This window comes from Schizosaccharomyces japonicus, assembly GCF_000149845.2.
Source record: "Schizosaccharomyces japonicus yFS275 unplaced genomic scaffold supercont5.2, whole genome shotgun sequence".
NCBI lineage: Eukaryota > Fungi > Ascomycota > Schizosaccharomycetes > Schizosaccharomycetales > Schizosaccharomycetaceae > Schizosaccharomyces > Schizosaccharomyces japonicus.
The window spans coordinates 115,597-136,441 of NW_011627861.1; the positions used below are offsets into that span (position 1 = coordinate 115,597).

General features: G+C 39.5%; 7 protein-coding genes across 7 annotated transcripts; 5 read left to right on the top strand and 2 right to left on the bottom strand.

The window, feature by feature from the left end:
• Positions 1–585: 585 nt before the first annotated feature.
• Positions 586–2,669, top strand: SJAG_02951 (gal10; the record flags this gene model as incomplete). The annotated part of the gene is made up of 2 exons (XM_002174091.1): positions 586–1,492; positions 1,639–2,669. The coding sequence occupies 2 exons, from the start codon at positions 586–588 to the stop codon at positions 2,667–2,669; spliced, it is 1,938 nt and encodes a 645-aa protein (XP_002174127.1).
• An 806-nt stretch (positions 2,670–3,475) lies between these two features.
• SJAG_02952 (RNA-binding domain-containing protein) lies at positions 3,476–4,625 on the top strand. Its single transcript, XM_002174092.2, has 3 exons — positions 3,476–3,580; positions 3,630–4,033; positions 4,115–4,625. The coding sequence occupies exons 1-3, from the start codon at positions 3,541–3,543 to the stop codon at positions 4,511–4,513; spliced, it is 843 nt and encodes a 280-aa protein (XP_002174128.1). The 5' UTR covers positions 3,476–3,540; the 3' UTR covers positions 4,514–4,625.
• Positions 4,626–5,978: 1,353 nt separating this feature from the next.
• SJAG_02954 (galactose-1-phosphate uridylyltransferase Gal7) lies at positions 5,979–8,123 on the top strand. Its single transcript, XM_002174093.2, has one exon. It carries the CDS (start codon positions 6,819–6,821, stop codon positions 7,929–7,931), a length of 1,113 nt encoding a protein of 370 aa, XP_002174129.1. The 5' UTR covers positions 5,979–6,818; the 3' UTR covers positions 7,932–8,123.
• Positions 8,124–9,266: 1,143 nt separating this feature from the next.
• On the top strand, positions 9,267–11,371 carry SJAG_02955 (general amino acid permease AGP2). Its single transcript, XM_002174094.2, has one exon. It carries the CDS (start codon positions 9,548–9,550, stop codon positions 11,225–11,227), a length of 1,680 nt encoding a protein of 559 aa, XP_002174130.1. The 5' UTR covers positions 9,267–9,547; the 3' UTR covers positions 11,228–11,371.
• A 677-nt stretch (positions 11,372–12,048) lies between these two features.
• On the top strand, positions 12,049–14,213 carry SJAG_02956 (hypothetical protein). Its single transcript, XM_002174095.2, has one exon. It carries the CDS (start codon positions 12,284–12,286, stop codon positions 13,937–13,939), a length of 1,656 nt encoding a protein of 551 aa, XP_002174131.2. The 5' UTR covers positions 12,049–12,283; the 3' UTR covers positions 13,940–14,213.
• Positions 14,214–14,711: 498 nt separating this feature from the next.
• On the bottom strand, positions 14,712–16,961 carry SJAG_02957 (hypothetical protein). The gene has a single exon (XM_002174096.2). It carries the CDS (start codon positions 16,139–16,141, stop codon positions 15,245–15,247), a length of 897 nt encoding a protein of 298 aa, XP_002174132.1. The 5' UTR covers positions 16,142–16,961; the 3' UTR covers positions 14,712–15,244.
• Positions 16,962–17,558: 597 nt separating this feature from the next.
• SJAG_02958 (hexose transporter Ght5) lies at positions 17,559–19,001 on the bottom strand (the record flags this gene model as incomplete). The annotated part of the gene is made up of 1 exon (XM_002174097.2): positions 17,559–19,001. One exon carries the CDS (start codon positions 18,999–19,001, stop codon positions 17,559–17,561), a length of 1,443 nt encoding a protein of 480 aa, XP_002174133.2.
• Positions 19,002–20,845: the final 1,844 nt, after the last annotated feature.

The window sequence follows — 20,845 nt, forward strand, 5'->3', positions numbered from 1 at the left end:
TTCGTCAACTCCATCGCACACATACCAATAATTGCAGAAGAAGCAGGGTCCAGTTTCAGAAAAATTAAGGGATAATGAGCAGTGAGTCGCAAATTGATTGATATGACATATGCATTTGGTAAAGTACCGCTGGATCTGCTTTCATAAGAGGGAAAGAACAAACATTTAAGCAAGTGTTACCTACTATCTGTTTCAGCAATTTATTTGTTCGTCAGTCTCGAGTTTTCTTTTTTTTTTGGGGGCAGTATCGAACATTCACGTGGCCATTAATTTTCTCAATACAGTTTTCAGCTCGTTCCTTTATTGGAACTTTATCATCACTTTACAAAGTTATATACTCCTTTTCTAGGTTCAGCAGTTCCTATTTCGATTTAACTCCGTGTCCTGAAGTTTAAGTCTCGATATACTTGCGAAACCTTATATTTAAGGTTTTTTTAGCGATAAAGAGCCGACAAAAGTAGGTTTCAGCAAATACATTTGGAATTGTGTATTGCAGGAAAGTTTTGAGACTGTTCAAGACATCCTAAAACATCCACTTTTACGAGATCTTCGTAAGACTTCAATCTTTTCTTGTTCAACTGGCTCATGGCAAGTAATAAGTTTATTCTCATCACTGGCGGCGCCGGGTATATTGGCACTCACACGGTAGTCGAACTTGTTCAGCGTGGTTACAAGGTTGTTATTGTTGATAACCTCAGTAACTCTTCTTATGATGCTGTTGCGCGGGTGGAATACATCGTCCATAATCACATTCCTTTCTTTAAGATTGATCTTCGTGACAAAACCGGGCTTAACAAAGTTTTTGAGTCCTTCCCAATAGAAAGTGTGATTCACTTTGCTGCATTAAAGGCTGTAGGCGAGTCGACCCAAAAACCCCTTGATTATTACGACAACAACATCAATGGCACTACAACATTGCTTGAAGTTATGAGTGCTCATAACGTCAAGACAATTGTTTATAGCTCATCAGCAACAGTGTATGGTGATGTAACACGGTTCAAAGACCGTAACTATATTCCCATTCCGGAAGAATGTCCGAGGGATCCAACGAATCCGTACGGCAAGACCAAATACACTATTGAGAACGTCATTGAGGATTTGCACGTCAGCGACAACTCATGGCGAGGGGCCATTCTCCGTTACTTTAACCCCATCGGTGCGCACCCGTCGGGCTTGCTGGGTGAGGATCCTCTTGGAATCCCCAATAACTTGCTGCCCTATTTGGCTCAAGTCGCCGTTGGAAGGCGCGACAAGCTAAGTGTATTTGGTAATGACTACGACAGTCGCGACGGAACACCCATTCGTGACTACATTCACGTGGTAGATCTAGCACAAGGTCATGTTGCCGCTCTCGAATATTTAAAGCAACTTGAGCAAGGTCAAGGACTATACCGTGTGTGGAACTTAGGCACGGGAAAGGGAAGCACAGTTTTTGAAATCTACGCCGCATTTTCTGCGGCTGTTGGTCGTAGGCTCCCCTACAACATCGTTGGTAGCGTGCTGGTGATGTTCTTAACTTAACCGCAGACCCAGCTCGTGCGAACGCCGGAATTGGGCTGGAAGGCCAAACTGAAACCGTTGAGGATGCTTGCCGTGATCTTTGGAAGTGGGCCTCAGAAAATCCTTACGGTTTCCAAGTGAATAACTTCAAGTGGAGCCTCTTCAGCGATCCCGGCGCTGAGTTTAATTTTGCTAGTCGTCTGAACACATTTACTTTTGGTGATCTTAGTGTGACTATTGCCAACTATGGTGCAACCATTCAAAATATTGCGTTCAAGGGTCGCACAATTGTCACCAGCATGGATAAGCTTAGCTTGTATCAGTCGGACGACAATCCGGCCTTTGGTGCTACGGTGGGCCGTTACGCCAATCGCATCCGCAACGGCACTTTTAGCATTGACGGTGTGACTTATCATACTGACAAGAACTGGCGCGGTCACACTATTCACGGCGGTTCTCATGGCTTTGGTCGCCAGTTCTGGTTGGGTCCTGTCGCCAAGTGTTATGAAACGCATGGCACCTTGGAGTTCTTGATTTATGACAGGGATGGCAGCAATGGTTTTCCCGCAGATGTAATTGCTACAGCAAAATTCACTGTCGACGAGAAATCGCTCCGACTTGAGATCGAAGCCTACATTCCCGAGTCGTCACCAAAAGATGTCACGGCCGTCAATATGACTAATCATGTCTACTTCAATCTGTCTTCTGGCAAGACTATTGACGGCACGATTATCAAGACGTGTACTGATACAATTTTGGAGTCCGATCCGGACTACCTTTTGCCTACTGGTCGTGTCATTCAGTACAAGCAGAAGCTTTCAGAGTCCGTGGAGCTTCAGCCCTCCAATCCTATTGACAATTGTTTTGTTGCAAAGGCGGACGGATTTAAACTTGATACTCGTGGCGATGAGATGCAGACCATTGTCGAGGCACATCATCCCTCTACGGGCTTCAAGATTACAGCTGCAACAACTGATCCTGCTTTCCAAATTTACACTGGTGACTTTGTGAATATTGGTCCATACAAGGCTCGCGCCGGTTTTTGTGTTGAAGCGCAAAGATACCTGGAAGCTATCAACAATGAGCACTGGAATAAGCAAGTTATCTTGCGCAAGGGCGAGGTTTATGGTTCAGATACCATTTACACCTTTTCTTCTCAACAAAATTAATGACTTTCATTCTTTAGTTATATGACCTTAAAAAGATGTTTGGCAACACATACCCTGAGTGTCATAACGACAAAATCGCGGAATTAGTTTCATGTACATTGATTTAGTTAACGTGAAAATGGGTTCTAATATGTGAAAAGAACAAGCAATGCATTTAAATTATGACCCGATCTGTCACTATTTCTTGTAACTCTATTGCCATGTAGAGTTTATATATAGCAGAAACAGAGGTAATCAAAGTTTCGTTGCTATTAGGTAATCATCAATTAAGACCGAAACGTTTTTCAAGGCACTCGTGCCGTGGTTAGATAGATGTTCATATTTTTTTAAATACAAATGGAAGGTGGAGCTAGTGGTTGATTGTCTGACCCGTACTATTTAACCCTCAAATGCTAATTTATCCTGCGCTTGTTCTACGCGTGTGCGATGTTGACTAAGACATTTTAACACGAAATGTTTGTCTACTTACATGCGTCATTGTTAACCAGTTAAATGACTAAACTTATTTATAATACGGTACCCGGCCTTACAGTAAAAACGCAATTGTTATTTCAGTCCTCGATGATCCGGTAAAACTTATGTTAAGCGTTTGTATTTCACGTCTTTTTTCCAAATGTAGAGTATACATAAAGCGCACCCTAGATGATTTATTGTAGTACACTCCTCTTCAAATTCAATAAACCATTACCATATTTTTTCGATTGAGGATGAAAAATAATCGTAAAATTAACTATCGTCAAACTCACATAACACTACTGTTCGTGTCATAAAGCAAAGCTATAACGCATGGTATAATACATTACTGTGCAAAGCGGAATATAACGAGCCCTAGTGTTCGAATGTGGAGTTGGCCCTTAGCCAGCACCAAACAATGTCGGGCACCAAGAAAACTGTGACGAAGGCTTCTACTGGTTCGTAACAAAAACACAGTACCGTTCATCGTTTCTAATTTTTCATCAGGTAAAACCAGAAAATCTGGTTCTCTTTTGAGCTCCGGAGCTGCTCTCAAAATAAAAGCAAATGCAGAGAAGAAGAAACACAACGACGCCGTCTTAAACCCTGGGGAGAATAATGCTTCTCTAAATGAAGAGGAGTTCTTAAAAGGTTTTGAGTCCACCGAGGAAGACGAAACAGAAGGAAAGACAGGCTCTGTGGCAAAGAAACCCATATTATCTATCGGTCAAGAAAAGGAGGACGTCAGTGAGAAGCCGTCTGAACACGATACTAGCTCGCATAATAAGCATCATGATATGTGTTATGTGTACCTAGGGCGTATTCCTGACAGTCTCGGAGAGAAACAAATTAGAGGATACTTCAGTCAATTTGGCAGAGTTCTTCGCGTCCGTCTGGCGGTCAACAAAAAGGTAAGTCAGAGAATATCGTTGGTGAAAGTGTCCGCTCTCTCTGTACTTAACCTTTGATTTCGTTTATATTAACAAAACTAGACTGGTCACTCCAGACATTACGCGTTCATTAAATTTGAAAATGCAGAGGTTGCTCGTATTGCGGCTGAAGCTACGCACAACTACTTGTTGGATGGTAAACTGTTGCAGTGCAGAGTCTCTACTTCTAACGCCGATATGATTTCTGATGAAGCTGCCCCCTTCAAGTACATTCCCTGGGCTTCTATCGCAAAGTTTCGGTGTGAAAAGCCTAAGAGCGAGAAACAAATTAACCGTCTTATTACTAAAAGGGCTAAAAGACTTGAGCTTAAAAAACGTAAGCTGGAAGAGCTTGGGATTGTTCTCGCTGAGGGAAAAGTTGAAAAGCCAGAGAAAACAGCAGCAGCAACTTCTGGAGCAAAGAAACAAAGAAAGAGGGCGAAGAAGCCTGTTAAGAAATAAATCGTTAAATATTGCTTTTACTTTGGGTAGTCTTGTTTTAATAAGGAATCGTCATTTTTTGGTGCATAACTGAAGGTGTAAGTCAACTATCTCAAAGTTACGCGACGAAAAAAGTGATAGTGATGGATGGCAGAAAACAGTTGTATTTGTTCTCACTAAGACTTAATCTTTGCGATACTGTTTAAGCCCGTTTTTCACGTCTACATGTATTCACTTTTTGGGCGGTAGGGACTGAAGATTTTGTGCTTGGAACGTTTGTGCAAATCCCAGTGATCGTCTCCAAACAAATGATTGTTCGTAAGACTTTTTCTCGTTCTTCTCCATCTTTTTGAGTACTTGTTCGCGTCGAAGGTTTTTTCTTTCGGTCTTGCTCAAGCTATTGATCACGCTGACGAAAATGTTCTACATAAAACCGCTCTCGCATAATCACTAAACCAACCTTTGCTCTTGCCTAATATAACACACTTTCGACAAGCTGATGATACTAAACTCTTCACGGATTTTCCTGCCGCAGATTTCGTAAGGAGCCTTGCCATTTGTCATTTTTGATGGTGCGGTAAGCTTCCTCTGTTTCTATAGATGCATAACACATCGTTTTTATCATTTGCAGCGATGTAACGTAACAACGTACTAGTACGCATGTACGAGAGAGCGGATCGTATATTTTATAAACATTCCGACTATGCTGTTTCAAATAGGCAATAACTTCGGAACCTTAGGCTTTTTAATTAGGTCAAAGACATGAGTAGTCAATTATTCTTATTTCCTTTTCTTGCTTTGCCCATCTTTAGTTGCTCATGCTGTTGCTAAAGGGAGCGAGTGCATTTTTGTCAATTGTATTCGTTTTCAGCGTAGTCAACTCTGTGTAACAACGAACAAGCTCGGGTAAGTTGATGGTTTTGTGGTAAAGGGAATTGTCTAAAGTTGTGTATCGTCAGCCTGCAACAAGGATTCACCAAACAGCATGTCTCTAGTCGTTTCACCAGTCGTGTGCACAAAAATCAACTCGCTATCCTGCAGCAGTGTCTTCGTAGTAGTAACATTTGTCGAACATCTTTGACATGATCACCAATCATCTCCTCAAACTCTGCAAGTGTAGTTGCAGTCATATAACATATTGCTCCAAGCCCGAACGATGCTTGGCTGTTTACATGTAAAGTCTGGTTTCATGCTACTGATAATTTTGTCTAATTAATACGCCTCGCCGTTATGGACTTCCTTCAAAAATTTGCGAATCTGGCAATCCAAGTAGTGACCCCATTGACATTGTGATTCGCAATGGTCTTGCATCAGTAGCCGCTTCTTTTTGCTACGTCGTGCCAATGAGGCTTTTGCGCCTTTTAAATGCTCTTTACAGGCAAAAGGCATCTGAAATCTGTATGCAGTAATAAGAAATTAGAAGAGTAAGCTCGTTCTCGTCCCCTATGAAGTCATGTCAACACCTACTTGCTTAGTTGCGCTACAATAGCACCAGTAATCTGATCGTACTTGCCTCCGTGCTGGTCCTTTGACTGAATCCCTTTAACTGAAGAAAAAGGTTTAAAACAGTACAAGCTAAGAAACTCGCCATTATGCAATAACTAAAACGGTTTCGTTCGGTTTATATCTTATTGTACTCTGAAGGAGACTTTAAACTAAGGATGATGACAGCTATTAAAATGAAAATAATGGAGCACCCGAAACTCAGTTGCTGAAAACATTAACGGACTCGATTACTTTGCTTAAGGTTTCATTCACAACCCAGCTACTGCCAACAAAGTTGCCGATTTCAGTAATTTATTGATGAAAGACAGCAAATGTGTTTGCTACCATAATAGTAAAAAAAACGGATTGTTAGATATTCCAAATTCCCAAGTTGATTATTTAGGACGCTACGGACCATGGAACATACTCCCCTGCTGTATATCAATGACGTATATGCAAACAAAAGATGCTATGTAGTAAAACCGAGTACCATCATAGCGGTGAGATTGCTCGGAATTTACTAGCATCCCCACTTTTTGCGCCCCTCTAGCAACCTCCGCATCGGAGACTGTGTAACGAACAACGAATTATATGCCTCACGTGAAAACTGCATCATACAGCATGGGAACATGCGGCTTGGTGTTGTCAAAGTAACGTTTGTACTTAAGCTATTAGAGCAGATTCACACTTTCCTTCAACAGGGTGAGGCTTTTCTAATTAGAATTAATTGAAGTTCCTAGGACTCACCACCAAGAAAGCTACACCAGACGAGCAACACTCTAGTGATAGTCTGTATTGACTACATTGATTCGTCTCTAGTTATTGAAATAACAAGCTTCGGATGACACAAAGATTTAATTTTTCTGATCACTCTCATCGTCGCTACAATCCACTGACAGACTCTTGGATTTTATGCTCACCGCACAGAGCTAAGCGTCCGTGGCAAGGCGCTCAGGAAAGCGAAAAAAAAGGTGACTCTGTCAGCTATGATCCTAATTGCTACCTATGTCCTGGAAATTTGCGCGCGGCTGGATCCCGAAATTTAAATTACACACAGACATTTGTATTTCAAAATGACTACGCCGCTGTTAAAATAGACCAACCTGACTACAGAAGCGAAGAAGAAACGATTGAGGGAACAGAAATTGGACTTTTGAAAAAACGATTATTTAAAGCTAGAGGTGTTCGTGGCAATTGCTTTGTCATCTGTTTCAGTCCAAAGCACAATGTAACGCTTCCCCTCATGAATTTGACCGAGCTTGAAACTGTCGTTCAAACATGGAAGGACTTGTATCTGAAGTTGCAAGGGAATGGAAAGAATGGAACTGTGAAATACAGATATTTGCAACTTTTTGAAAACAAAGGTGCGGCAATGGGATGCTCAAATCCTCACCCGCATTGTCAAGCATGGTGCCTCGATACATTACCATCGCTTGTTGAGCGCGAGCTAACAAACATGACAAATTATCGGAGAAAATATGGCAGCCACTTACTCGACGATTACGTTAAACTAGAATTGAATGAAAAGGAACGGGTTGTTTTGGACAATGATTCATTCACTGTAGTTGTCCCTTATTGGGCTCTTTGGCCGTTTGAGGTATTGTTGATATCCAAAGAACACTTGCACTCACTTGAGGATTTCAACGAAAAACACAAAGCCGACCTCGCGTCTATCCTAAAAAAGCTTACCATTAAGTATGACAACCTGTTTAACTGCAGCTTTCCATACTCTATGGGTATCCATCAGGCACCTCTTTATGGGACAACGGAAGAACGTGCGAATTCATGGTTTCACATGCATTTTTATCCTCCTCTTCTCCGTTCTGCCTACATTAAGAAATTCTGTGTTGGTTTCGAGTTGCTTGGAGAGCCACAACGCGACTTGACGAGCGAACAAGCAGCTGCCCGACTGCAAGCCCTTGATGGTGAGCATCATTATTCCGAGTCTGCTTAGGCTGGACTTAACCTAGTAGATAACTTGTAAAGTTGTGGAACTCCGGCTTGATGATTGTTTTGTAAGATTATGAATTTACGACTATTATTGATATTTTATTGTTGTATCTCCAAGTACACGAATACGTTCATTAAAGTTAAATGCTTAGAATTATTAAGGTGGTAAGCTCTGGCTTACAGATTTTTGCTAGCGATTCAGTATGTGAGAATGACTTATTTATGGCGGATTAATTGTTCAAATGAACACTTTTGCTAATCATGTCGACATGAAAGTCTTAAAATTTTTCACCCGGATTTTTAGTTAACAAGTAAATATGAAGAAGATATTATCTTCATAGCAGACGCAATCCTAAATCAAGCTGCGTTCGGCAAGATAAAGAATGTATGTAATTATTATATTTTTATTAGCTATTTGCACAAAAGCTATTATGAATTACAATGCGCAGTTCTGTTTTGAGTCTTTACAGGTTCGTCCTGAAGCACTGTAATTACTGCTTAGAGTAGAATTTTTGGTGTAGAGTTTCCGACAAGATTTATTCGCTACGTGAGCGTATGCCAAGGATGAATAGCGAATATAAAGCAAACCGCGCTGTGAAGCTTTCAGCTAGCTTGTGTATTTAATTAGGCGACATCTTTCTCAGTGTACTACAACTAGCCCTCAAAGTTTCTTATCATTGCCATTGCTAATGATGATTAAGAAAAGTGCACGAACAATCACAGTTGTGAGATGCATGTGTTCAATCACATAGTACCCGCTAAAAAAGGATAGAAATGGGTTTTCAAAATTACGAGTCTATTTATAAATTCGCTTAATCCTTATCTGTACTATTTGCCGCTTTCTTGTTAAACAATCCTTTGACTTTTACGAAAGTGAGATTTCTATTTCAGGATATTACCCCGGTTCAAACTCGCTTACCCGGCACTTAAAACACAGCAGCGACAGTGACACATGAAGCCGATTGCATTACTAACAATTCGGCAATTAACTTTGGCATGTACTGCTTACAATTACTAGTATCCTTGCTATCAATTCCCGTGTTTCTATTTTAGAAATTTCAGGTTTCAGGTTTTCAAAAAAATTCATTGTCTTCGGAAATTAGTATTTAGAAACTTCCCCGTTACGCAGGAACACATTATGGAAAGCATTAACAGAAACTTGTATTTTATTTAAAGTAAATTGAAGAAAATATGGTCGTTTTTGTAGTGAATGTATATGTATATTCTTTTCTTAGAAGCTTTAATGTGGTGTTTCAGATTACACAGTATCTATCTTGTTTACAAAACGGTTCGAAGTATTGCGACATCAGTAAAGTTTCTTATTTGAAGCAGTGGAGAATTCTACGCTAATGCTATATTTTGACTTTATCGATTCACCAAGTCACATTCAGTCTTCCTTTACAATCAGCCTCTCAACTTATCTGCTTGGATTGCAATTATCAACATGAGATGTTGTCTTGTACAGGAATTTTAAATCAGCTTAAAAAGCAAATACTTCTAATAACAAAGCACACTAATCTCATAGAAGACCCTGAGAATCAGATTTTTCTCAAGTATCCGTCAGTTTTGAGCTATTTACTAATTTTGCACGTTTATCATTGTCGTTAAGACGTCTTTGTCATGTCTTGGAAAGGAGATCAGAATGAGAAAAAGAATGGCAAGACACAAATTGACGTCAGTGAATACGAGAAGGGAGTGGTAATTGACATTCCGAGCGGCACCAAGTATACATCAAGCCTGTCGCTTGTAGAAAGGATTGGTCGAAGGAAACTGCTACCTCGCCAAGTGTCTATGATTGGTATCGGTGGTGCCATTGGAACTGCCTTGTTTGTTTCAATTGGGTCGAAAATTATACAAGGGGGTCCAGCATCACTGCTAATTGCGTTTTGTCTTTGGTCTGTTGTTTTCATTGGTCTGTCACAATCTATGTGTGTTATGGTTACATACTTGCCAGTAACAGGTTCATTTGTGCACTTTACCGAGCGCTTCGTTGATGAATCTATTTCTTTTTCAGTTGGTTGGACCTACTTTGTTTGTCAAGCCGCCAATGTTTGCTTTGAAATTACTGCCGTTTGTTTGGTTATTGAATACTGGACTGACCAAATTCCAAAAGCAGCAATTATCTCAATCTTGATTGTAGTATTTGCTGCATTAAATCTGTACTCTGTTTTCTTCTTCGGTGAAGGTGAATTCTATTTGTCTTTAGGAAAAGTTATTTTGGCACTTGGTTTGATTCTATTCACTATAATAGTTATGTGCGGAGGGAACCCCCATCACGAAGTTTTGGGATTCAAATATTGGAAAAACCCGGGTGCGTTTGCCGAATATCTTGGCACCGGATCCATCGGAAAATTCCATGGCTTTATGGCCTGCTTGGTGTTCGCTCTTTATGTCTTCTGGGGTGTCGATTATCTTGGTAATGCAGCTAGTGAAGCAATGAACCCAAGAAAAGTTATTCCACGAGCTTTTAAAAAAGTATTCGGGAGACTTATTGTGTTCTATATTGGAGGTGCCATTTGTGTCGGCGTTTTAATTCCCTACAATGACAGTAACTTGATTAAAGCCTTAAATGAGGGCGCTACCGGAGCAGGTGCCTCACCCTATGTTTCTGCAATGACGACCCTTGGCATTCGTGTTCTTCCCCACATTGTTAATGTCTTAATTTTGAGCTCAATTATCTCCGCCGGCAATTCTTCTCTATACTCTGCATCTCGCGTCCTTCATCGACTTGCGCTTGAAGGACATGCCCCGGCCATATTCAAGCGCATTACGAGACGCGGAGTTCCGATTTACTGCTGCCTCGCTGTACTAATAATTTGTTGTCTTGCTTATTTGGCTTGCTCAAACAGCACAAACAATGTATTAACTTGGTTTCTCAATGTAGAGACTGGTGCTATGGCTATTGTTTATATCTTTATTTGTGTTTGTTACTTGCGTTTTGAGCAAGGATGCAAAACTCAAGGACTTGATATAAAGTCTCTTCCTTACAGTTCGAAGTTTCTTCCCTATTTAACGTGGCACTCACTCTTTTGGTTGACATTGATGTTGTGGGTCAGCGGTTATACTGTATTTCTTAGGGGAAATTGGAACTTTCAGAATTTTGTATTCTCTTATTTTATGATTCCGTTCTTTATTATTTTATTTGTGGTCCACAAATTCGTCCGCAAGACTAAATTCGTCAAAGCTGAAACAATGGACCTAACTACCGGTTTGGATCAATTTGCCGAGGAGGATGAGTATTGGGCAGAGAACCCCCCGAAACTCAATTGGTTTGACAAAGCATTTGGCAAATTTTTATAGATATACTTATTGCACATTCATTCATTTATGAAAAGTAGTAGTTAATATTTAATTTGTATCAGCGCGAAATCGCACTTTTCGGCAAATGCACCGTTAAATTCCGCTCTTTTTAAGATTTAAAGTTAGATTCGCGCTGTTTTTGTTATTCTTATACACCCAAAGACCCGTATAGTAAATATTTGATTAAACTCATGGTGATACAAATATGGTAGATAACTGTAACAAAATGAGAGCCAATAAAGGCGTACTAAAGTCGCCTACTACTAATGGAAATTATTAACCACATGGCTTCAGGAATTTGAATTTGGAATAGCTATTTTATTATTCTAAGTGATTTGACGCGGCACAAGTTGCATGCTACTGAAACCGTCTCCAACAGGTTACCAAAAATTCACACGATTATATCACTAATCATAAGCTTCTTATGACCATTAAAAAAAATACGCGAAATTTCCCAAGATGACTAAGCAAGAGCGTTATGCAAATTTTTAAGTACCACATCTACAATATAACATTATAGTAGCATTATTTAAGCAATTTCTATAACATTCTTGTTAACATTTCAAGCCACCCTATGTTTGGGATTCATTGCTTCTCGCAGCAGTTGCCTCAAATGCGAGCATGGGATTCGGCATTTATGAATTACAAACTACCAATAATGGATGCAATCGCAAAGTCTCGGTACTACGTTTTAATAAGCCACAGTAACACGATGGATGGTAGCTTACATAAAATTCAGATTACGAGATGGCTTTGCACTGCGCAAAATCTCGCTAAAGAAGCGATTAGGGAAAACAGCAAAACTAAAAAACTTAGCACTTAATTGAAAGCGTCTACAACCATTGTGTTCATAACATATGTATTCTTGGAGAGATATCTCTGTGAATGCAAGTGAGTGTTTTGGGCTTCCAATTTTTTCTCTAGAAGGCAACAATTGTAGTTTAGAAAGGAGGACTGCATTCGCCATCAACAGCGCTGTTATTGAGATATAGCAGCCATCTCATGTATCTTATTGCATTGTAGACGCTTCTTTTGAACAATCTTTGTACAGAAAAAATGTCGCCTGCAGTAAAAAACACACGTCGGCAGCGAAGAAAGCAAGCTTGCTTTACTTGCCGTCGCCGTAAGTTGAAGTGCGACAAAAAACAACCATGTTCTCGTTGTACTGAAAGGGATATGGGCCATTTGTGCTTCTTTGAGTCTTCTCCTAAAACATCTGCAAAAGATGATTTTCCAAATACCGTTCCACAAGGGAATTCTAACCAAAGCTTTATACCAGAAGAAAAAAAGTCAAATGAACACTTCAGACTACATCGTCAAGGTGTTTTAGTACGGTTGTTGAAGGAGAAAACCGAAAACGAACCAGGTGTTTACAACCCAGTTTTTCCTATGTACCTCTTACCAGAATTTCAGAATACAGACAGTTGCTTTGCACTTCTTCCCCCATTGCACATCTTCCACAAAATGGTGGATCTGTATCTTGAAAGGTTTGAAGTTATTTTTCGAATTGTTGATAAAGACTCCGTGAGAAATGCTTTACAATTTTTGACTGAGGAATCATTTAATCCGGGACTAATGGACTTAGTTCTATGTGTTATATGTGCCACTGTCCAGACAGGGGACTTGCCTACTGTGGTACAGAATTATTTAAGTTCCTCGTATGAGTCTTCACAAGCTTATGCTCGTCAATTGAAAGACAGAATCGAAGATTTAAACAACTATACTAAAAACTTAGGGCACTGTCCCGATGCATATTATCTTGAAGCCTTCATAGTGCAAGCACATTTATCCTTTCTGCTAAGGTCACCGCGTAGCCTGAATATGGATATTTGCAATGCAGTATTTTATGCTAATACGTTTTATGCGCATAATATACTTGAAGGTAACAAGTATGCACAAAAACGATTTACTCGACAATGGGTGGCACTTTGCCAACTTGACATTGTCTCATCCGTGTTTCTTGACACGCCATTGTGGATTCAGCACCACTTAAACGGTCAGTTTTGTCTTAATAAAGAGGAATGTGCTTACGAAGAGGTGTATCTTTACCAACAACTTCTGGCTCAAATTCTTCAAACAGCGTTTCAACTTATTCAGGATCAGCATCTGCTTGAAATAAGTGAGTTTAGTGAGAAGCTTGAAGACTATAACGTTACTTTGTCTCGGTTAAGTTTGCAGGTGGAGAACCGCCTAGGAATGACGGCAAGTTGCGCAGAATCCTTTCGTTATGGAATTTTTAAGCTATTACTGCTAATATTGAAGACCAGACTTTACAAATACTACCCTTTCGCGGATGGAGTCAAAGAAGGACGTTTTAATAACTACATCCAAACTCTTGGAAGTCTATGTTTGAAAGAGGCAGATTACATAGCACTTTTACAAGAGGATTCAATTGCATATGGATGGCACATAGTACTCTTTGCACATGCCATGAGTGCTATAGGATACACACCATTCTGCAAAATACATGGGTACCAAATTACCTCAGAACCTCTCAAATGCCTAACAAAATTTATGGCATATCTTGATCGCCATGCTCATCCTAAAGATGCGCAACTGACGAAAATCACTAAAAATTATTTTAAGTATATTTCAAATGCTTTGAATGTAAAGGAAGATAATTCTATAACCGAGGACCAGACATGTGAGCTAAACACAACAACACCATCCTCGGCATCTATCTTTAACTTTTTTGATGGCCTATTTTTTTGAAAATCGTTAGTTACTATTGTGTAATATGTTGTCCTATATTAAGCTAAATTATGTTGACTAATATAATATAAGCATGTTCTCAATGCAAGAAGGATGAATGTCAACAGCTCCATGACATGAATAAAATGTCTGTGATCTCTTCGAGTAACTGCATTTCCTGGTAACTACAATTTCACGAAGTGTTGCATTTGCCAGACAGTGATTTACCTAGTAAAGTTATATAAAAAAGTTGAAACAGTCATGCTCAAATACGTAACGTGATGACAAAAACTTGGAAACCAATTCGTTTCGTAGCGCTATCATTAAAATCAAGTCGATTTTTAGTTTTCGGCTAGTCATTAATCGACAACGCTCAAATTAACGCGAATGACATAATACCTTTCGTTTTCTAATTCATTATACAAGGAATTAACTACTTCAAAGTCCATGTACTTTTAATAAAAGTCACTATTGGTTAACTGAAATGATCTACACATAGTGAACGTGCAATTACGCTATATTGGAGGAGCCTATGTCAGAAATGTAATATTCAACTAATAATTTATCGATCCCGAAGGTCCATTGATGTTTGAATTCTCTGCGACGACGTAGTTTTTTACTGATCACTATAGCTGTTAACAATTGCTTACAGTAATAGTATTTTAAATAACGTAATTCTCAAGCTTGATGAATTATTAATCACGAATGGCATGTTTAAATTATAAATGTCGCATATTCCTCATGAACTAAAAGCTGCTTTAGTAAACTAATCCTAAAAATACCATGCTCGCTTGTTGAGCGCATCAATTTTAATGTAAAAGCGTATAGCTTTGGTCTCTCGATTTCGTATTGGGAAGGTCACTTTAGGCGCAGTTTCTGTCATTTTTTTTGTTTCGTAGTATAATTACTTTTACAGTTGCTATTACTTATACACATTAGCCGCCAATGGCAGTAATAAGAATTATAATTATATGAAAAGGAACGTGTAGCAATCTTAATTGATTACTTATTCAGTTATACAAGGATCCACTGCCTTATAAGCGTAAAACTGTTACCGACTCAAATAATATTTCGTCACTGTGATCATTAAGGTATCGGCTCAGAGTTTCCCTAATCTTTAACTTAAATAAGCGTGCACCATTGTGCAACACCTTGCTTCTTTGTATTTACAGAGCTATGTTGAAGAAGACTTTGATGGAGAGACGAAAGCTCGTCGATTTATCCGTTTTCCTTATACATCCATCAATTATTAATTTGTACTCACTACAAAGAGTCTACTCAGTTTTTTAAAGATGAATGTGGCTTACTGAAAGAGTATCCTCTTTCTTATGAGTAGTTGGTGAGTTTTTCGGTAGAGACGTCAGTCAATTTTGCGTTTCCGGGGTCATTAACCCTATAAACGGCCTCATCACCGCGGACAATTGTCCAAACGGAAGGAATCAACATGACTGAAGTAAGGAACATTGGAACAAAATCAAAGATACCGAGGTAGGCTTCGGTTTTAATTAACTTTCCACTCCAACCTTGAGCGAGCTCAATGACCCGGTAAATAGAACGAATAATAACAAGAACTGTCGCAATCCACAGACAATGTGCAGAAAGAGCACGTCTCTTGGATTCCGAAAGACCCATCTTCAGGTTCTCCATATCACGACCACCGGCACTTCTGTAAGGTTTGTTATGGCTATACCGGTACCAAAAGTCGACACCACTGGCAGTGAAAGCAAGCACCATCACGAGCTGGTAGCAAATACCGAAAAGCATAATGTTCGAACCAACACTTTCCTTATGAGCATCACCATTGGCACCACCGGCCATTCCACCACCGGCAAATTGAATAAACATGGAAATGATGTCACAGATAATGAAAACAAGTCCATAGAGTCTTGGACGAAGAAAAGCATATTCAGGTCCATATTGTATAATCAAGTGTTTTAAGGTAATGTACATTTGAGCGGTGTAGAAAACGGGGAATGCCATAATAGTAACATACTGGATACTGTATGAAGTGATGGCCGTGCTTGTTATATGCTTAGCAGAGTATTGTCGGGCGACCCAGCCGATAGCTTCACCAAGCGATGCAACGAATGAAAGTAGAGGAATTCCGCTTCGGTACTTAAAAACCTGGAAAATATTGACTTGCGAACAAGCAGCAAAACAAATAGTTGCTACAATGTTCAGCCATTTTGTTGGAGTGTATCCGTAAACGTCTAACAGCTGCATCTTAAAAGAGTGATAAGAATATAGCTTTCTGAGTAAATGAAAACAGATTCAACAGAATGAAAAGATGAGTTTTGAAACAATGACAAATACGACCAGCGATAATCCTGTCCTTAGTAAAAGGAAGACAATAATTTCTCAAATATAGCTGATGCAATAATTTGAAATGAAAACTTAAGAAGACTGTAACAATTGTTCCCCCGTGCTGTTAATGTCCTGCGGTTAAAGGCGCTCAATTGAAAATAAATAATAGCAAATTACTTGCTAATTGATGAGTCACTGGAGACCCTTTAATAAATAAATAAATAAAAATCTTGAATGTTTTGAAGTTGGTAAGAAATGATGGGACAAAGAGCAAACCAGTGCTTTTTGTTGTCCGTAAACGTTCTTGCCTTTCTAAGCGCTGCATATTGCTCTATTTATTCATTCCTTCCGTTCGCACATTCCCTTCCATGTCTAGCATTCCTCGGCTTCAGCCTACACACAGAAGGGTCTGAGCCCGCGGACTCATGACCAAGTCCGAGGAACCATTGAGTGTTAACTTTACACGCAAACATTATTTTCGCGGGGCGTCTCGCGTCCCAGGGAGCTACAGCTTATTATACGCATACGTCATGCAATATACCCAATAAAACCGTTACCGAAAAGCTGTTGGGAGCGCACGTTACGTAAGGAAAAACCTTGGTCGCTAAAATCTGTGATACGTGCTAACCCAACGGTGCCGGCTCTAAGCCATCAAGATTCATCTAATCCCGTTTCCTTTCTGAAGGTAAGCGAGACAAAAACATGGGTTTGCCGTCGCTTTTTTTAGCCGTAAAGGAATCTGATTTGTTTGGTGTAGATCATGGCGCAATGCTCATTGATATACGAGTCCCTCAACCCTTAGCAAGCCACGCACCAAGAATTTCGATCAGTCCCCTAACACATCCTTCAAAGGGTCGTTTTATATAAATAAACTCTATATGATTTGCGACAACTTAGTATAGAGATTAATCACCTTTTACATGTTTATCACAGGTTTGATTGAAATATTGCGGAATTGGTACACTCTCAGGGTCATTCACCGTCCCACAATAATGATAAAAATGCAATTAAACAATGCTTTCAATAGCTGCTAAGAAGCTACAAACACAAGATGCTCGTTAGTGACTTCAAATAGTCCTCGTTAATAGAATTTGTCCCAAGACTCGGTTTCCTTAAAAAAATCAAAAGTAAAAAATACAAAAGAGTGAGGTTTTTGTTTCTTAAAACAAAGTTGGTGTGTAACTAAACCTCAATATGACTGCTCTTGTGTTTTGGTTGGTTCTCATTAGAGTCAAAAGCGGATGAGTTTTGACTGTCCCCGTTTGATGCAACCCGTTCCATATGCTGTATCTCACCTCCTTTAAAATCCCTCACTTGGTCGTCGACAAAGTCTTTTTCAATATGCTTTGTACGGGGCATCCAAGGTTTGCGACCTGAGGTATACAGTGTATTGATCTCCTCCAAAGTAAGACCAGCCGTTTCGTGTGCAAAAGAAGACTACTATAGCAGCCAAAATGTTAGTGCCACCAAAAACATAACCATATTTGAAGTTAATGGCATTTGAAATAAAAGGAGTGAAGAAATTGACGCAGAAACACCAAACCCAAAGACCAGAAGTAGCAAAGGCAGAACATTTTGACCGGAATCGCACTGGATATGATTCGCCTACAATAACATACGCAGCGGGTGCCCACGTCTGTGCATACGCAACGATGTATATGCATGAAAATACAATCATTACGGCTCCGGCGCGATGATTTGATGATCCATCCTTACGGTAAAGTGCACGATCACCGACGGAAGCATAGATGAAGAAACAGCATGCTTGCCACACTCCACCAATGATTAAAGGCCAACGTCGTCCAAGATATTCAAGCACCCAAGGAGCAGGAATGGTACAGACAAAGTTCACTGCATCCAAGATTAAGGCTGCCAAGTAAGGTGAATCTATACCTGTTCCCTTAAATACCTGCGTTCCGTACAAAAAGTAATAATTGGCACCAGTGAGAGGTTGTAGTGACATAATAGCAAGTCCAAGAAATGTTCGATAACGAATATCGGCTCCAAATATCTCACTCCATTTTGCTGGACCCCCAGCCAATTCTGCTTCACAATCGGATCTGATAATATGATATTCAGCTTGTATCAGTTCGTCTTCAACAGGGAGATCGTTGTTCCTGGACATGATACGAAGGGCCTCGTCGTCCTTGCCAATTGAGATTAAGTACCGGGGAGACTCTGGCAGATAGAGAATACCAAAAATCATAATTATACCCCAAAGAAGGTTAATACCTATGGGGATACGCCATTGCGCGGATTTATGTGCATTGTGTGTGCCCATATTAATGCACGAAGCAACGAAGATGCCTAATGTAATAAATAGTTGATACGTCGTAACAATAGCTCCACGAAGAGATGCAGGAGCAACTTCTGATTGATATCCGGGAGCAACCACTGAGAGACCACCGAGACTTATACCCGTCCAAATTTTGGCAACCATTAGCTGTACCCATGACGGTCCCGTAGTAACCTGCACAATAATACCTATCAAGTAGACGACAGCCCAAACAATGATTGAAATACGTTTGCCAACCTTGTCTGCCAGTGGTGAAGAGAAAAGTGCTCCGAAAAAAGAACCAGAACTAATAATACCCGTAATGAGGCCTTGCCTAGCAGATGTATACGAATAAGTATCAGTTGCAGCGTCGTATTTGTCTGCGTATCTGCTCTGGAAGTCTCGCATGTTGGTGATACCGCCAATAGATCCTGTATCTGCACCATACATCCAACCAGCCATAGACACGAAGATTAGCATAATAAGGGTTAATGCTTTTGCCATTTTGGTGAATTGAAATGAAAGAATATGACAAGAGAAATTCGCGTATTTTTCAAAAAGAGTGTAAAAGGTGGATAATAACGTCGGCTAGCTCACAATGCAGAAGAATAAGATAAATAAAAAGTAAAAAAATGAAACGGATCCTAATTGAGGTTTTCGTCCCAAAATTGAAACTGTCAGTCGTGTTACAACTTGTAGGCAGTCAAATTAATATCGATACAGAAAGTTGTACGATACTTCAGTTAAATGCGTATAACTGATTTATAATAATAAATTACTGAAATTATTGAATATGGGAATACAATTCGCTATTTTATACTGTCGCTTGGTCATACACAATTTATCGCAGCATGCAAGCATGATGCGGGGTAGCGGAGAAGTCTCCTCAACAAAATACTTGATTTATACGTCATTTTCAGAACTACTTTTAACAGGTGGAAATAAACTGCCGAAAATGTGGAGTAAACGTGTTTCAATTTAATAAACCGAATAACCGAAGTAATGAAAGCACATGCTCATCGTTGTTGTCATTATTACAACAAAGTCAGTATCAACAGACTGGAAATTGCGATGGGGTCATGCTGGAAATTGTTAGCCAGTGGTAACAATTCACAAAATATTAACGGCTTCCGCTATTATTTCACCTAAATAAATGAAAATGAAAGAGAGAGAGAGAGAGAGTCAAACGACGTTGATTGTGTTACATCACAAAACACAATGCGTTGCGTGCTATTCAAAAGAATTATAATCTCTATCGAATGTTTACGTCATCAGCTAAGCATTAATAGCGCTATCCTTCATGCTTCTCCACAATACGAACCAGAAACACAAGATCCACCAACAGAAAGGTTATTTCTTTAGTGAAATTAAATCCAAATGTGAGCTAACGCAAGTATTTTCTCATAAACAAGCGATTGCGCAAAACATGTTCACTTACAGAAGTGAAAATAACTGTAATACTCAGTAATAGACAATAAAGCCCAATTAAACCAGTTTCCACCGGTAGACTGTGTCATATCTGATTTTTTTAGAAATAGGCTTTAAGGGAGGCTGCCGGGAACGGGAAGCTTTAGCGAGTGCAGCTTAGGGAAAACAACATCTCTGAGATAGCGGTAACCATTACCACTGATCATCCGTTTACCACTGTATTTTTTCACTTCTGACGTTAAGTAGTAAGACAAGTTGCTGGTTTCTTTTCTCTTTTGCCGAACATGCTTTTCGCTCACAGCGAAAAATGCGGAGTTGACGAATCAAAAACTGCCCTTCTTGTGGAGAAAATGTCGCAAAGCCGCATTATGTTATTGCTGCAAGTGGGTTACTGTGTGACATATATATGACGTAGTATAAGCATCGATCTTTGACAGATTCAAGTTCTATATTCTTAAATTGCTGTTTTATTGACAGTAAGTAGTAACGGATTCGACCTAAATGTAGTGTGGAGTATAATTAGTTTTATAGAAAACATTAATATTTGTATCTACAAAGCTTGATGTGTATTTTTAAAACTTGCATTAAGCTTTCCTTGCAGTAATTGACTTGATGCACAGCTGTTCTTAAATTTGGTGCTATACTCAATTCATTTTATCTTACATAAAGACTTGTAACGACAAAACTGTTATATCAACTATATGGGGAAAGGGTATAAAACGAAGAAGTAATCTTAAGGGCTCGAAATAATATTAATTAGCCTTGTATAGCTAACCCATTACATAAACCCTTCTGTGTTTTTAAGAATCTTGTCGTTTAAACAGGTAGGCTAAACTTTTATTGGCTAATCGCTCGCTATGAAGCAAGCCTCACAATCCCAATTTTTATCAATTTATAAATTCATCTTGCACGATTTATTT

Bases quoted from the DNA above. Each gene is read 5' to 3' on its own strand.
- SJAG_02957 (XM_002174096.2), bottom strand. From the start codon at position 16,141: ATGCAGCTGTTAGACGTTTACGGATACACTCCAACAAAATGGCTGAAC.
- SJAG_02955 (XM_002174094.2), top strand. From the start codon at position 9,548: ATGTCTTGGAAAGGAGATCAGAATGAGAAAAAGAATGGCAAGACACAA.
- SJAG_02956 (XM_002174095.2), top strand. From the start codon at position 12,284: ATGTCGCCTGCAGTAAAAAACACACGTCGGCAGCGAAGAAAGCAAGCT.
- SJAG_02952 (XM_002174092.2), top strand. From the start codon at position 3,541: ATGTCGGGCACCAAGAAAACTGTGACGAAGGCTTCTACTG. The intron at 3,581-3,629 runs GTTCGTAACAAA...ATTTTTCATCAG, and splicing joins TGTGACGAAGGCTTCTACTG to GTAAAACCAGAAAATCTGGT. The intron at 4,034-4,114 runs GTAAGTCAGAGA...TAACAAAACTAG, and splicing joins GTCTGGCGGTCAACAAAAAG to ACTGGTCACTCCAGACATTA.
- SJAG_02954 (XM_002174093.2), top strand. From the start codon at position 6,819: ATGACACAAAGATTTAATTTTTCTGATCACTCTCATCGTCGCTACAAT.